Source organism: Aquarana catesbeiana, linkage group LG08 (genome assembly GCF_042186555.1).
Source record: "Aquarana catesbeiana isolate 2022-GZ linkage group LG08, ASM4218655v1, whole genome shotgun sequence".
Lineage (NCBI taxonomy): Eukaryota > Metazoa > Chordata > Amphibia > Anura > Ranidae > Aquarana > Aquarana catesbeiana.
In genome coordinates, this window is record NC_133331.1 from 68,030,258 (window position 1) to 68,047,234 (window position 16,977).

The 16,977-nt window shown below is 40.9% G+C and overlaps 1 protein-coding gene across 5 annotated transcripts in view; it reads left to right on the forward strand.

Annotated features, from left to right (window-relative positions):
* The window catches only part of LOC141105801 (uncharacterized), a 77,164-nt gene that overhangs the window by 35,925 nt on the left and 24,262 nt on the right, over positions 1–16,977 (forward strand). For all 5 annotated transcript variants that reach the window (XM_073595932.1, XM_073595936.1, XM_073595935.1 and 2 more), the window contains 5 exons: positions 2,389–2,549; positions 6,615–6,767; positions 7,828–7,957; positions 16,168–16,242; positions 16,526–16,615. In XM_073595932.1, the coding sequence (XP_073452033.1) occupies positions 2,389–2,549; positions 6,615–6,767; positions 7,828–7,957; positions 16,168–16,242; positions 16,526–16,615 (609 nt within the window). The remainder of the gene's footprint in view (positions 1–2,388; positions 2,550–6,614; positions 6,768–7,827; positions 7,958–16,167; positions 16,243–16,525; positions 16,616–16,977) is intronic.

The following is a 16,977-nucleotide window of genomic DNA, read 5'->3' on the forward strand; positions in this document are numbered from 1 at the left end:
CTTTGTTGCATGATGATATGGTACAAAAATGCCCTGTCCATATGGGGCAACCTTTGAAATAACTAATTTAGGTCTCAGGTCTCCCCTGCTATTACTGTATCTACAGCTTGTGATATGTTATCATAAACAGAATGTTGGAATATATGAATACATAAAAGAAAAAGGAATGTGGTGTACTTAGTGTATTTGATACCCAGGGCTGCTCTAAACATCAAAGGTATTTTCAGTACTAATAATCTGTAGTACTGTAGGGGAAATAGTGAGAACCTCTTTGGAGAGATTTACCCTTACTTCCTGTATTAAAGACACAACAGGTAAGAGGAAATCTCTCTAAAGTGAGGGAAAATTCCCACTTGGACACAACACAAGGACAAGTGTTCTCATTGAAAGAAAACCCCCTCCTGTTTCGATGACGACCATAACATTTTGAATTCCCCATCACTTTCCGTCTCTGTGACAATGGTCACCAGGATAAATATAAATATGAATGACCCCAGGGGGGGCATAGACAGAAATAAAATCCAAACAGAGATTATAACCCCTACCTACTCCATCCAGAACTAGAAAACGGTTTTGGCCTGAAATACACTTAAAGGATCCAACCTTTGGGAAGGGAGGGTTGTCAAGTAGAAAAGTGCATTTATCTTTTAGTATGCAACTATCCAAACAAACAGTCTTACAGGAGAGGTTATGCAAGCAGCAATGCAGAGCACTCAGAGCAGCATTTTCTCAAGGAAAGGTAAGAATTTTAGCTCTAATATTTGTAGTAGAGAGGTGAGATCTTTGCTAGGATAGATATGGGAGGTTAGTGGGGAGGCTGGTGAACAGCCGAGCTGTAGGGGAAGAATGTCCTGAACTGGACAACAATTGGACACCATATTCAAAGAATCAGGCCAAAGGTTTCCAAGTAAAAGGATGAACACAGTGGTATATTAGAAGGCTGTCCTGAATTGGATACCATAGACCAAGAATCAGGTCAAATGTTTCCAGGTAAAAAGAAAGAGCGGAGATTTATAGGAGGAACGGCCTACTCTGGACACCTATTGGACACCATAGGCCAAGAATAAGGCCAAATGTTTCCAGATAAAAGGAAAAAGCAAAGGTATATTGGAAGGATGTCCTGAATTGAACACCATAGATCAAAAATCAGGTCAAATGTTTCCAGGTAAAGGGGAAGAGCTGAGGTATATGGGATGGGTGGCTTAATATTGACACCAATTGGGCAAGTAAGGCAAAGAGTCAGACCAAATGTTTCCAGGTAAAATAAAAGAGCGGATATATATGGGAGAGATGGCCTAATATGGACACCTATTGGACACCATAGGCCAAGAATCAGGTCAAATATTTTGTTTTATATAACAAGAAAGAGCAAAGGTATTTAGAAAAGATGTACTGAGCTGGAAACCATGGACCAAGAATCAGGTGAAATGTTTCCAGGTAAAGAAGAAGAGCGGAGGTATATGGGAAGGGTGGGCTAATATTGACACAACAAAAAAAATCAAGCCAAATGTTTCCAGGTAAAAGGAAGAGCACAGCAGTATATTGGAATAATGTCCTGAATTGGACACCATATAGACGAAGAGTCAGGCCAAATGTTTCCAGTTAAAAAGGAAAATCAGAGCTACTGTATATGGGAGACATGGCCTAATATAGACACCTATTGGACAAAATAGGCCAGGAATCAGGTCAAATGTTTGTTTTTTTTAATAAAGAGAAGGAGCAAAGATATATTGAAAGATGTCCTGAGCTGGAAACCATAGAATCGGGGCAAATGTTTCCCGGTTAAGAGGAAGAGCTGAGGTGTATGGGAGGGATAGGCAAATATGGTCACCAATTGGCACAGAGGCACAGAATCAGGCCAAATGTTTCCAGGTAAAAAAGAGCACAGCAGTATATTGGAAGGATGTCCGGAATTTAACACCTCAGACAAAGAGTCATGCCAAATGTTTCCAGGTAAAATGGAAGAGAAGTCCTGAACTGGACACCATAGGCAAAGATTTAAGCCAAATGTTTACAGGTAAAAGGAAGAGCACAGCGGTTTATTGGAAGGATGTCCTGAAATGGACACCATAGACCAAGAATCAGGGCAAATGTTTCCAGGTAAGAAGGAAGAGAGGAGAATAGAGGGATGGCCACCAATTAGACACCATAGGCCAAGAATTAGGCCGAGCCGAAGTATATTGAAAGGATGTCCCGAATTTGACACCATAGGCCCATAGTTAGTCCAAAGGTAACAATGTAGCTATATATTGGTATACTAGTAGTTTCTGAACCTGAACTGATTGCTTTCAAAATTGAGAGATCTCGCTGTTATCTAAGTCGTAGTATTGTCCTGCATTTTCCATGTCTTGAGGCATATACTCCAACCATTTCATTTGTCATCTTCAGGCCAAGTTTGAACTTATCATGTCTGAGGCGCTCTACCTGCGCAGTCTGAACATCGCTGTGGAACATTTTCAGCGCAGTACAGAGCTGCAGGAAGTTCTAGGCGCCCAGGACCGGCAGTGGCTCTTCTCCCGTCTTACCGAGGTTCGAGATGCCAGCAATGAGTAAGTGCTTCTTCTTCTACCTTAATCTTCAATGACACTTCACTTCTACCTATTGTCTACTCTGATCTCATAATGACCGAAAACTTCTGATCACCTACATTTTCATCAACTTTTTTCTTTTGGATGGAGTACAAACGATTAAACGAAAGGAGACACTGCAAGAAGTGAGGGAAAATTTTTAATTTTTTGTAAAATGTTGGATAACCTGGTACTTTCTGTCCAGGTGATAAAAGTACCAGGACAATAGGGTGAATATCTCCACAGGGTTCTAATCCTTTCCACTTAATCGACAATAAAAAAAAAAAAAAAAAAAAGCTTTTACTTTTAGGTATATTTTATCCAGTTGCCTACTGGGCACTTTCACCCCATTCCTGACCAGGCCAATTTTCAGCTTTTAGTGCTGTCACACTTTGAAAATTGTGTGGTTATGCAACACTGTACCCACCTGAAACAGATAAAGCTTTCTTTAGGTGGTATTTAATGCTAAATAAACGTAAAAAGGCTGAAAATTTTGAAAAATTAAATTTTTTCTTTGTTTCTGTTTTTGCAAATAAATAATTTTGTTTCTTCACTGATGAGGCTGCACTGATGGGCACTGATGAGGCTGCACTGATGGGCTCTGCTGCGGCACTGATGAGGCGACACTGATATGCTGCACTGATGGACACTGATTGGCACTGATGGGGCTGCACTGATAATCAGTGCCCTGAGACCTGATTATCGGTGTAAATGGCCCCTGTCACAGGATCGCCAGTTATCTGCTTTCCTTTCCTCAGACAGTGACAGCACTGAGGAAAGGCAATGCCGTTAGCCGGCATTTGTTTACATGTGATGAGCGGTGATTGGACATAGCTGCTCACATGGTAAAGGGCCACTGTGATTGCCCTTTACCTCAATCTGTGATCAGCTGTGTCTGAAGGACACAGCGATGGTTAAGATGTTGTTGAGTTTCATTATAAAAAGAGAGTGCGTGTGTATGTGTCAGCGATGTTAGATTGGAAATGGTTCCATGTACTCTGTAATATGATACTGTATAAATTAGTGCTATATTACACCCTTTCATTTAGAGTTGCATAGGGTAGAATAAATAATAATATAATGATAGCAAATCCAAATCTTCATTTATTATCACAATGACCCAGTATTTATATATAGCGCCAAGCCCTATTATAATTAATCTTGCTGACTCACATGTGACCTAGTTTAGCAGTATATTATTTGCATTTTTAAGTAGTCACAGAATGCCAGCCTTACATATCACATGACAATGCACAACAAGAACCTGGTTTAATCTCCTCTTTATACATCCTAATAGAGTTTCTGAAACAAAGCCATCCGAGTGATCTGAAGGGGATTCAAAAGTGACGTTTGCCCTTAGCGGATCTTTAACAACTTGACCTCCGGAAGATCTAACACCCCCCCCCTCATGACCAGGCCATTTTTTGCGATACGGCACTGCGTTACTTTAACTGGCAATTTGCATGGTCATGCAAAACCGTACATAAATAAAATGTAGGTCTCTTTTTTTTTCCCCCACAAATAGAGCTTTCTTTAGGTGGTATTTGATCACCTCTGCGTTTTTTTAATTTTTTGCACTATAAACAAAATAAAGACCGACAATTTTGAAAAAAATTAATTATTTACTTTCTGCTATAAAACATATCCAATTAAAACATTGAAAAAATCGAATTTCTTCATTAATATAGGCCAAAATGTATTCTGCTACATGTCTTTGGTCAAAAAAAAAAAAAAAATCCCAATAAGCGTATATTGATTGGTTTGCGCAAAAGTTATAGTGTATACACACTATGGGATATTTTATTTATTTTTATTTTGCTAGTAATGGCGGCGATCAGCGACCTATAGCGGGGCAGCGATATTGCGACGGACATGCTGACACTAACTGGCACTTAACACTTTTTGGGGACCAGTGACACTAATACAGAGATCAGTGCTAAAAATATATGCATTGTCAATGTACTAATGACACTGGCTGGGAAGGGGTTAACATTGGAGGCGATCAAAGGGTTAACTGTGTGCCTAACCGGTGTTTTACTATACTGTGTGAGATGCTTTTACTAGGGGAAGAGATGGAATTTATTCCTTGCTTTGCAGAGACACAAATCCCATCCCTTCCCTCCTGTCAGAATGGTGATCTGCCTTCTTTACTGACTCGACATGAGGCTTCAATTTGAAGCGACGCTCACGCTTCATGTTTTGGTAATGTGAACAGCAGTGTAACTGTCCATTGTATCATTTGCATAGGCATTGAGGGTCCATTATTAGGGAAATTCACCCTCTCCATTTGTCCTGTTTACCATTATAATTAAAGGTGAAAGTAAAAGAAAACCGCAAATGTTAGGTTGCCCCCAGAAAAGTAATAGAGGGGAAATCTTCCAATGGGGGCATTAGTTCTGGTGACCTGGGGGTCCCCAAGGATTTCCCTTAATTTGCAAAGATTTCCTCTCACTTCCTGTTTGGCTATGGGACAGGAAGTGAAGGAAAATCCGCAGTGGTACACAGATGGCGAAAAGAAATCTGACAGGGGTTATAACCCTCCCTTGCTCTATCCAAAATTTTCTAACTGCCAGATATATGCCTACCTTAAAGTAGGAGTGGCATTACTGTCATTACTGTCATCAGAGCTCTGATGAAGGGGGAACAGCCCTTGAAGCACGTAAGCCACACTTTTCTGGATAGACGTGCCACAGTATCAATGATTGGATGGGATTCTGTTACATGCGTTTTACCCTGTATCTTTTTGAGTACATTGGAATTTATTTAGTTTTTTTATAGTAATAAAAGGTATTGCAGTACTGCACTAGGCCAGTGTGCCTTAATTTTTAGTTTTTGTTCCAGTTTGGTTTCCTCTGACTTGAAGTGAACAGCAGGGCCAAAGTGGTATTTTGGTTCCATGTGGTTGCTTGTTCTTTGTTCTACAAGAGAGAAGAGGAGCTCTTTCTGGGCCTCTACTTGGACCTTCGCATTGAGGGTTCTTCCATCTGTAGCGCTGACTCAGGGCTGGGACAAGGGGTGGGCAGGAGGGACAAGTGCCATGGGCACTGTGGCCCCATGTGATGAGGGGGGGGGGCCTCTGTGAGGATATTGGGGGGAGGGGATTTGTGTTAGGAGGGGGAATTTGGGGGGCGACAGGGGATGAGAATTGTTCTAGGAAGGCAAATTTGGGTGGAAGTGCTGGGGGTGGTGCTTTAAGGGGATTTGTGTTAGGAGATGGGGGATGGGAGAAGAGGATTTGTGCTAGAAGAGGTGATATGGTAATGGGGGGGGGGGGGGGTTGTGCTAGTAAGAATGATTGGGGAGTATTTGTGCTAGGAAGGGATTTTTTTTTTTTTTTGGGGTGGGGTGGGGAGAGAGTATTTGTGCTAGAAGGGGGACTTGGGGGGAATTTGTGCTGGGGGATATGTACTCGGAGGGAACATTTGAGGGGTAGAAGATTTGCTCTAGGAAGGGTGATTTTTCTCTTTTTTTTTTTTTTTTTAGGCGGGGGGGGCATTTGTGTTGGTGGGCAAACATTTGTGCTGGGAGGCAGGACTTCAGCAGGTGGGTGGATTTATCCTGTGAGGAGGGGAATTTATGCTTAGGGGGTAAGCATGCGGATTCATGTTCAATTTTTTGGAGGGGAATTTTTGCTGACACATAATTTTCAGACATCTTGGGGGGGGGGGGGGGTGCAGTTTGGTATGTTCACCCTGGGCTCTTGATGACCTTGTCCCGGCACTGCGCTAACTTAAACATTTCATTTGTTTATATGGCGGTATTAGCTCTTGATCCAGCAATGATTGTTAATCTATGGACAGTATTAGGGATTGGGAGAGTAGAACTCATGTGGTCATGTTGGGTTGGCCATTAAGAAAACTCCAGCAGTGCCAGGTTTATCTCAGCACATTACCCTACACACCCTGATGTAACAATCATTATGTAGTTGTGTCGTTGGACACAATTGTCTAGCAGTTGTACCATACATGCATAGTAGGAATTTCATTATAAGTATATGACTAAGTATAGAGTATGTATTGAACTTTGATATTAATATCCTCCCTTCAGCTTCTTGTTTGACCTGGAAGAAGAATTTGATTTAAACATGTACAACTTTCAAGTGTGCGAAGTGGTCATCGGTCATGAGCCAAACTTCCGCAAAGTCTACCTGCCCTACGTAACTAACCAGACATACCAGGACAGAACCTTCCAAAGGCTGATGTAAGGGTGACCTCCACTCAGGTTATAATGGTCACATTTGTTGTACTTGGGGCCTAAGGTTTCTTCTAAGATGCATGCATTCTAAGATGGCTCGGAGGGAAAGTGAATAGAGTAGATTGACCTGTGTAGAAGAAGACCCCGGTTTGTGAAATGTCCTGCTCCTCTAAGTCTATAGTAACGACTCAAAGTAAACCTGTCACTAACCTAAACATTTTCAGCTGAGCATATATTGAGAAAAAATACATAAGCAAAGGCCACAATGCATTGCACATGGCAAAAAATAATCAGTAGATCCAAAATATATAGCAGCTCCAGTTACTGTATTACTGTATACGAAAATCCCCTTCTTAAGCAAAGCTTGGCTTGGCCTCATTTTACCTGTTTGGCAGCGCAGATAAAATAGCTAACCAGTGGTGTGTAAGGAGTGGGTGCCTTTACCACATTCTGTCTGAAAATGGGAAAACTCCTCCTTGATTTTGGCCATTCCTTTTTTAAAGAAATTGTTGCCAGTTGGGGCACAAGCATGCCAACCTTATGTCCCCCTAGAGGTTTTTTTTTTTTTTTTTTGCAGCACCTACCTTCAATACAAAGCCTCCCCCCACAATTCTTCTATCCCACAGGATGTTCTCATACTCCGAGGTTGAGTGACGTGGACAATATAAATGATTAGCTATGTAGGTCAGGAGCTCAAAAAGGATTGAAGCCGAAGTATCAGCATGACATCCAGTGAATTATCACTCTCAAAGAAGAGGCCAGTATTGGCCGCCCCCATACTTTTCTCATAACACAGACCTTTTAGGCAATAAGCAAGGTGATAGCACTGAGCCACCGAGACCCCTCTCTGTAGTCCTACCAAAAATGACACTGAAATAATTAAAATATGTGCTTTCTGAAATACTTTACTTTCCCTTTAAACCCAAACATGTATTCTCAGAGGTGGTATATTGTGCATGAGGCACTTGCCACTGCTACCCTCTCTTACTGCCATCTAAAAATATATTTGTTATTAACTCATGTGCTTATTTTTTTATTTTTAATATTCTTTGCTTCTTCCCTTCAGGAATAATAACCCGCGGTTCCAGCAGGTTTTATCAAAGCTTGAGAGTGACCCTGTGTGCCAGAGACTGAGCCTCAAGTCATTTCTCATCCTCCCCTTTCAGAGGATCACTCGCCTTAGACTGCTCTTACAGGTAAAGTCTTCTTCATTAGTGTTTAGCTAGCCGGTCAGATACCAATGTTTCTATACCTTTCCAACATGGTGGCAGGTCAATGCCCACCTCTATCTAGGCCCCACCAAAGCATCTATCTTCTTTCTGGTTTCAGTGTCTCAATCATTGCGTATAGTGCATGCCTATAGTCCATGCATACACTGTGTGCACAATTATTGGGCAAGTGAGTATTTTGACTGTATCATAATTTTTATGCATATTGTCAACTACAAGCTATATAAACTTGAATGTTTATTGGATTTAAGCATATCAGGTGATATGTATTTGTGTAATGAGGAAGGGTGTGGCCCGAGGAGATTAACACCCTATATCAAGGTGTGTATGATTGGACCAAAAAAGAGATTTAACTGACTCTGAAAAGTAAAAAAAAAAAAAAAAGACACATATTAACTGCCAAAGATTTGAGAAGAATCAAATGTGAAGCTACCAGAAAACCCATTATCCTCCAGTGCTGACATATTCCAGAATTGCAACCTACCCTGGATTGCCCAGAAGTACAAGGTGTTCAGCGCTCAGAGACATGACCAAAGTAAGGGAGGCTGAAACCCGACCACCACTGAACAAGACACATAGGTTGAAACGGCAAGATTGGGCCAAGAAATTTCCAAAGACAGATTTATTTTTTTTTTTAAAGGTTTTATGGACTGATGCGATGAGCGTAACTCTTGACGGACCAGATGAATGGGCTGGATCAGTAATGGGCACAGAGCTCCACTTTAACTCAGATGCCAACAAGGTCGAGGTTGGGTACTGCTATGGGCTGGTATTATTAAAGATGAGCTAGTTGGACCTTTTCAGGTTGAAGATGGACTGAAAATCAACTCCCAAACCTACTGCCAGTTTTTAGAAAACACTTTCTTCATGCAGTGGTACAGGAAAAAGTCTGCATCTTTCAAGAAGACCAGGATAATTATGCATGACAATGCTCCATTGCATGCATCAGAGTACTACACTGAGTGGCTAGCCAGTAAAGGTCTTAAAGATGAAAAAATAATGACATGGCCCCCTTCCTCACCTGACCTAAACCCTATTGAGAACGTGTGGGCCCTTCTTAAACGGGAGATTTACGGTGAAGGAAAACAGTACACCTCTCTGAACTGTCTTGGAGGCTGTGGTTGCTGCTGCACAAAAAGTTAAACGTTAACAGATCAAAAAACTGGCAGACTCCCTGAATGGAAGGCTTATGACTGTTATTGAAAAGAAGGGTGGCTATATTGATCACTGATTTTATTTATTTATTTATTTTTTAATTTAGAAATGTTTATTTGTAAATTTTGAGTTGTTTGTTTATTATTCTCCCTTTAACAGATGAAAGCCAAAACCTCTCTTTTACGTTCTTAAAAGAGAAGTATGTTTTTTTTTTTTTTTTTTATTTGAGATTCATACTTACCTCGATGGATGGAGCATCAGACCGATGCTGCAGCTGTCCCCCGCCGTCTCTGCACTGAGAACCGAGCCACCGAACATCGCCGGTGGCTCGGTTCTTGCTCCTCCCCGAGCAGAGCGATGCTGACTGTCAGTCAGCATCGCTCCTGCTCTCCTCCTCCACGCTCATTGGAGCACTAAGCTGTGGAGGGGCGGGGAGAGGCCATCTCAGCGGCTCGCTGAGACTGCCATCAATCAAGGCAGCTGGCGGGTCACAGGAGTGCAAAATGAATTGCACTCCTGTGACCCAGAGGAGAAGCCCAGCCTAAAAAGCTCAGGCTGGACTTCTCATTTAAATACTCAGGTTTGAGGTTTATTACCATTTTGGATTGACCAAGAGCACTGTAATTGTTCAATAATTAAATTAAGCCCTGGTTCACACTGGAGAGTTTTGACATGTCAAATCGGCGGCAATGGCCATCAATGGCACCGTCCTAATCGGTGCAATGCCGCATCTGTGGCGCTGCACCGATTTCAAAAAGTAGTTTCTGTACTACTTTTTGCGATTTCCGGCTGCGATTTACATTGACATCTGCACAGATGTCTCTGAAATTGCGGCCGAAATCGGGACTGACATGCGGGAGTGAAATCATGCGAGTTCAGCTGACCTCGCATGGCTTCATTCCCGCAGCTCAGTGTGAACCTGGGCTGATCCTCAAAATTACTTCCCTAAATTAAAGTATAACTATAGGCAAAACTGTTTTTTTTATTTTGGATAGAGAGGGGAGGGTTATAACCCCTGTCAGTTTTTTGGGTTTTTTGTTTTTTTTTCACTATCTGTGTTCCATTGCGGAGATTTCCCTCCCTGTCCCATAGCCAAACAGGAAGTGAGAGAAAATCCCTGCAAATTAAGGAAATACTTTGGGGACCCCAGGTCCCTAGAACTAGTGTTCCCATTGGAAGATTCCCCCTCTATTACTTTTCTGGAGACAAACCAAAATTTGGGGTTTTCTTTTACTTTCAATGATCATGGTAAATAGGACAAGTAAAGAGGGTGAATCTCCTTTACAGGGCACAGACAGCAATAAATACTGACAGGTGTTTTAATCCATCTCCACTCTATCCGAAACAACAACAAAAAAAGTTTTGCCTTTATTTATACTTTAAAGGGGTTGTAAAGGTTCGTGTTTGTTTTTGTTTTTTTTGTTTTTTTAAATAAGTAACATGTCATACATTCCTCCTCCTGTGCCCCAATCCTCCTCTTCTGGGGTCCTTTAGCAGAGCTTCTGGCTCCTCCTCTTCTCCACGGAAAGCCGCATTCCATAAGGGCACTCGTGCGGGCACGCTTCCGACTCCTGCTGCTACATTCATTGACACAGACAGCAGGACTCGGCCCAGGCTCCCATGTCACTGGCTCCTCCTGCTATCAATCTATCCAATGGGGAGCCAAAACAGCGGCTGGATCTGCTGTGCTTGTCCCTGTCGCTGGAACGATCAGGTTAAGCTAAGTAAAAAGGGAGTAGAGCAAAAATGTGTAGAATGTGGGACTTTAGAGGTACACCCAATATATGAAAAACACTATTAATTAAAAATTATGTAAATATTTATTGAAACAATTTAAAAAAAGAGACAATGAAAAGTGAAAACAGTTTATATTCATAGTCAAAGGTGAACATCCATTACCAAATATTGACAAATGAAGGGAAAAACTGTAATCACATAGATCTAAACATAGCCACGTGCACAAGTTTCAACATGTTTCGCCAGGAAGGCTTCATCAGGAAAATGGACGAGGATATTTGATTATTCAATAACAATACACATGATAAGATCAACCTTGGATGTATAAAGAAGAAACAAAGAATGAATAATTAAATAGAAATAACACATAACATTTTTCTTTCCTGAATGGCCTTTTAAACTACAAAAACACACATCCCTCCCTACGGGTGATCTGGCAACTTCTCTGGACTACAGAGGCAGTGAACTCTGAGGGTTCCCCCACCCCTCCTCTCCTCTTACCTGACACCCCGGACCCTGCGACTTCCCCGGAACTCACATTGAGGTATGGAGGAGTTGACGTAGGGGTGGTGTCTGTGTCAGTTTGGGGATTATGGAGGTGGTGGGTGTAAGGTTGGGATTGGTGTGGGGTTTTTTTTTTTGTTTTTTTTTGACGGATGATGGAGTCATAGTTGTGCAAGCTATAGAGCTATTAATATGTATAAATACAAATGTTATGTGTTATTTCTACTTAATTATTCATTCTTTGTTTCTTCTTTATACATCCAAGGTTGATCTTATCATGTGTATTGTTATTGAATAATCAAATATCCTTGTCCATTTTCCTGATGAAGCCTTCCTGGCGAAACATGTTGAAACTTGTGCACGTGGCTACGTTTAGATCTATGTGATTACAGTTTTTCCCTTCATTTGTCAATATTTGGTAATGGATGTTCACCTTTGACTATGAATGTAAACTGTTTTCACTTTTCATTGTCTCTTTTTTTAAATTGTTTCAATAAATATTTACATAATTTTTAATCAATAGTGTTTTTCATATATTGGGTGTACCTCTAAAGTCCCACATTCTAAACATTTTTGCTCTACTATCTTTAGGGATGTTGGTACAAAAAACTTTTCAGTATTTTTTGAAAACTGATCTCTACACGTTCTGCTTGTCATAAGTAAAAATGGGGGCTCTGGGGGGCTGCTGCACTACAGAAGGTATAGAATGCATTAAGGTGAGAAAACTTGAGGGTTTACAACCCCATTAAGAACGCATTCAGAAATAGAAGCATTAATAGTTTATTTTTATTTTTATCAATTAACAAAATGGAAAGTAAATGAACAGAAGAGAAATCCAAATCAAATCAATATTTGGGGTGACCACCCTTTGTCTTCAAAACAGCATTAGATCTTCTAGGTACACTTGCACAAAGTTTTTGAAGGATCTTGGTAGGTAGGTTGTTCCAAACTACTAAACTAATCACAGATCTTCTGTGGATGTAGGTTGCCTCAAATATATATATAAATACACATATATTCATATCCTGAATCTTAATTAAATAAAATGAACAAGAATGTGTTTTATTTTTCCGTTTACGTAATTGTTCAGAATATAGTTTTTAATCTTGATCACCATTTCTTACCATTAGATCTGCTATCTACTATTGATACATGTATCCCGGAATATCAGTCTAGAAAATTTGAACTATAAATCTGATAAATTTATACACAATTGTGTTGGGGATTTTTGAGGTGGCAGACAGTAAAATTCTTTTTTTTTTTTTTTTTTTTTCTTCTTTTAGAAAGTTAAAATGTATTTTGCAAAAGAAAGGGCATGCTTTTTACATCATACATATGACCTTCTCCATACCCATACTAAGAGAGACAACAAATACCTTTTGGATGTACCCCTACAATCAGAACTCACTGACTCACCTGTTGGGGTGGTGCCTCCATAACCTAAATACATATCTACCTCAATAGAATGGTCATACACTTAGATGTTCTATGATGGGTAATCTTCGGTATAGCTGATTTAATTTTATTGGTATATAGAAAAATGCAGAATTTCACCAACTTTACACATTTTTACAACATTTTACAAAACATCAGCTATACCTCCTATGTCCCATCATATAACCTCTGTGTATGACCATTCTATTGGATGAAATACTGTAGTTTGAGGTGAACCTTCTCCATATGAATAAGCCCCTTAGTGTATGCAGCATTTTGCACAGTTGCCCTTCTGACCATAAGACAGGGGATTCAGCAAGCCAGTTAGTGCCCTCCATAAGGACAGTGGAAGCACCTGAGATACATTCCAGAGAACCAAAGTCAGTGAGCATACTGTAGATCTATTTAGATGTTCCCATAGTGCATGCCAATATTGATTGCAAGCATAGATGGTCATCTGTCTGTTCTATTCTGTGTATTGGACACTATTGACAAAAGAAGAGAAGCAGATCAGCTCCTGACATAGCTTGTCTCTAGTGGCAGTAGACATATACGCCTAGATAGTCCAATGATAGCAGAACCAAAAAATCTTTATGGGCCCCTACTCTTCCAGAGACATCACCCTACCGATAAAGTGCTGTATAGTCAAAGCTATGGTATTTCCAGTAGTAACCTATGGCTGTGAAAGTTGGACCATAAGGAAGTCTGAACGCCGAAAAATTGATGCTTTTAAACTATGGTATTGGAGAAGACTCTTGAAAGTCCCTTGGATGAAAAACCTAGTCAATCTTTTTTTTTAACAATTTTTATTTTTCATTTTTCATAATAATACAACATATACCAAAACCCTCCCCCCACCCCCCCCCCACCCTCTCCCACCCCCCTACCTTAACCCTATTCCGGTGCAGCTTCCACAATACAAAGACGAGTTATATTTATGCTCTAACTTCCAATAACGTAATTAGATTCTCGATAAATCCGTGGTTTACACAATCATCACATACCTAGTAATTGAGCTAATTGAGATTTTTAAACCGCCCACCCATGTGTTAACCAAACATACTAGGATAAATACTACTACTCCCTCTCAGAATCAATGCAAAGTAAACTTGGCATCCAGCCAGCACTGCCACACTTTCTCAAATTTTTTTGGACATCCCCTTCTTAGGTATGTTGCTTTATAGAAAGGGAGTGCTTTGTTAATTCTTTCCAGAAGGATATAGTAGGTGGATTTGTTTTTTTCCAGCATAATAAGATAGCTTTACGTGCATAGAAAAGAGAGAGTGAAATCATGGTTCTTTGTACTCTACGTGGCGTTACCGCCTCCACCAGTCCCAGCAAACACACTGCCACTGTTACAGGAACCTGTACCGTAAGTACCTTCTGTATAGTGTGTGTCACCTCCTTCCAGAATTCCCGTATCGATTGGCACTGCCAGAATATATGGTCAAAAATCAGCATTGTCGGCCGTGCAGCGCCAGCACTCAGCTGCACCCGCACCATATATCCCAGCAATCCTTGCAGGGGTGTAGTAGACCCGGTGCAATAATTTAAATTGAATGAGCCTATCTCTGGCTGATACTAAGGTCTGGAAGGGGTGATCCCACATGTCATCCCAATCTTCCCCCCCCCGAAGTCTGTCACAAGTGCGCTCCAGGTATCCCTACATTTAGCAAGCATTTTTGGTCTTTCAACAAATAGTTCCTTGTACACTACTGATAGCGTTTTCGGTAAGTCTTCTGCCCCCAACATGTTCTCTAATGGTGATAAACCCAACTCTAGCTCATCAGAGCCAAATTGGGTTAAGAAAGCGTGTCTTACCTGCATATAACGGAAAAATATTTTTCTTTAAGTTGGTCAAAGGTTAGCAATTTTTGCCCACCCACTAAATGTTTAAGTTGCTTAATACCGACTCTAGCCCATATAATCGGGTCAGGGATTACACCAAAGTGAGGCAATCTAGGATTAAACCACAGGGGGGTGTCCTGTGACCAACTCCCTTCTGGAGATTTCATTAGCTTCTGTGCCTTATCCCATGCACGAATAGTGACGCGCAAACCTAGTCAATCTTGAAGGAAATTAACCCTGAATATTCACTGAAAGGACAGATCCTGAAGCTGAAACTTGAATACTTTTGGCCACCTAATGCGAAGAGAGGACTCCTTGGAAAAGCCCTAATGCTGGGAAACATGAAAGGAGAAGAGGACTACAGAAAACAAGATGGATAGATGGCATCATCGAAACAATGAACATGAAGTTAAGCAAGCTCCGGGAGGCAGTGGGGGACAGAAAAGCCTGGCGTGCTAGGGTCCATGAGGTCACGATGAATCGGACATGACTGAACAACAACTCCTCCTCTTACTGGTATCGCTATGTACTTGCATCCTCATCTAAATCAGCCTTTCTTAACCAGGGTTCCTCCAGAAGTTTTTACAGATTCCTTGAGCAATGAACAATTTCTGCTTCCCAGGTTCACAAGTTACCAATGACACCGTTAAACTTTTTAGCTATCTGTAAGGGGGAAATTCCTCCAAATGGCCACCAACATAAGGAGCATTCTTCCTACTGACCACCACACTAATGTACTGTAGACTGGGAGTATAGTAACAGGGGACAGGGTTTCCCTGAGACCTGAAAGTTGTTTCAAGGGTTCTTTGACGTGAAAAAGGTGGAGAAATGCTGATCTAGATGCTCACTTGGATGTCTAATAAAACACATAATTTTTACTACTCTGCTAAGTTGACAGTTTGGCACCTCCAAAAGTCCCCTGTGCATCAGGACACAATTAGGGAAATTTTCCAATAATTGGTAGCTGGGACGTGGTGCCATAACCCATCCACTAGTCCCATTTTTTAAATTATGGATTGATCAATTTATTTGTTTTTTATTTTGGATTATTTTAAGACCATTTAATTTCTATTACTCAGTAATGCTATAATGGTTATAGTAAGCTAATTATTTTCAGTACATGTATGACACTACAGGACTCTGTGAAATGTATTAAGTCTATTAATCAGCCCTGAAGAATTAGGTGTGTTGGCCTCCTTCCTAAATTCTTAATTATATTAGATTGCTGTAGAGATCAGTTTTGATTACCTGAATGTCCTTTGGGTAAAGTCCTCGCCTCTCTGGAGTGGAGAACTTGTGGCTTTGTTCTTTCTCTCATCTATGATATATGTGAAAGCTTTGTGCACCTCTGTCTCATAGGACAAGCAGCCTCTGACCCTAACTACATTATATTACTGCGTAAACTTTCAAGATGCCCGATTTTCTGTAATGTATTTCAAACCAATATTTGAGCCTGCCGGTTTTATATATGCTTATATTTTTTCCCTTTCTTTCGGCAGAATATATTGAAGCGTTCAGCTCCGGGTTCCAATGAGGAGCTGCAAGCCACTGAAGCCCACAATGCAATAGAGAAGGTAGGAAGCTTAAAAACTGAAGTTTATTCTGCTTATATTTTCCCTTCCCTGGTCTCCCCAATCCACATACTAAAGAGATTTTTGAATAAAGTTTTTCAGTTTTCGTTCCGTACTTTATTTTATATCCTGTGATGTCATCGCTGGGTCTCTGTGCTTCTATACATTGCAGGCAGTTAATGGCTCATGGAAGGGGTCAGCAGGGTGCTGTACATAACTACCTGAAAACATCTTCTAAACATCTTATAACCACTCTGTGTTTGTCTTTCATGTTTCTGTCTGATAGCTGATAAGAGACTGTAATGAGGGAGTTCAGAAAATGAAGGACACAGAGGAGCTGATACTACTACACCAGAAGATTCAGTTTGAGTGCAAGGTGAGCCACCCAACATTTCATTACATCTGGTAACTCATTGTCTGATATCAGAGAGGAGGTGGAAGAAGAAGCAGAGTCATCCAGCAGTCCAGAGTATTTACGGAGAGGAGAGTTAGAGAAAGGATCCAAGTCCTCCAGCAAAGCAGATAATTTTTGGAGAGTGTTAGATAGATGTAGGAGCAGGGAATTTTAGGTGAGGCGAATTAGATAAAAGAAGGGGCAGAGTCCTCCAGCAGAGCAGATTGTTTCAGGAATAGAGAGAGCAAGGCAGGGTATTTTAGGAAAGGAGAGTTAGAGAAAGGAGCCAAGTCCTCCAGCAGAGCAGAGTATTCTAGGGGAGGAGGGTTGGATAGAGGAAGGAG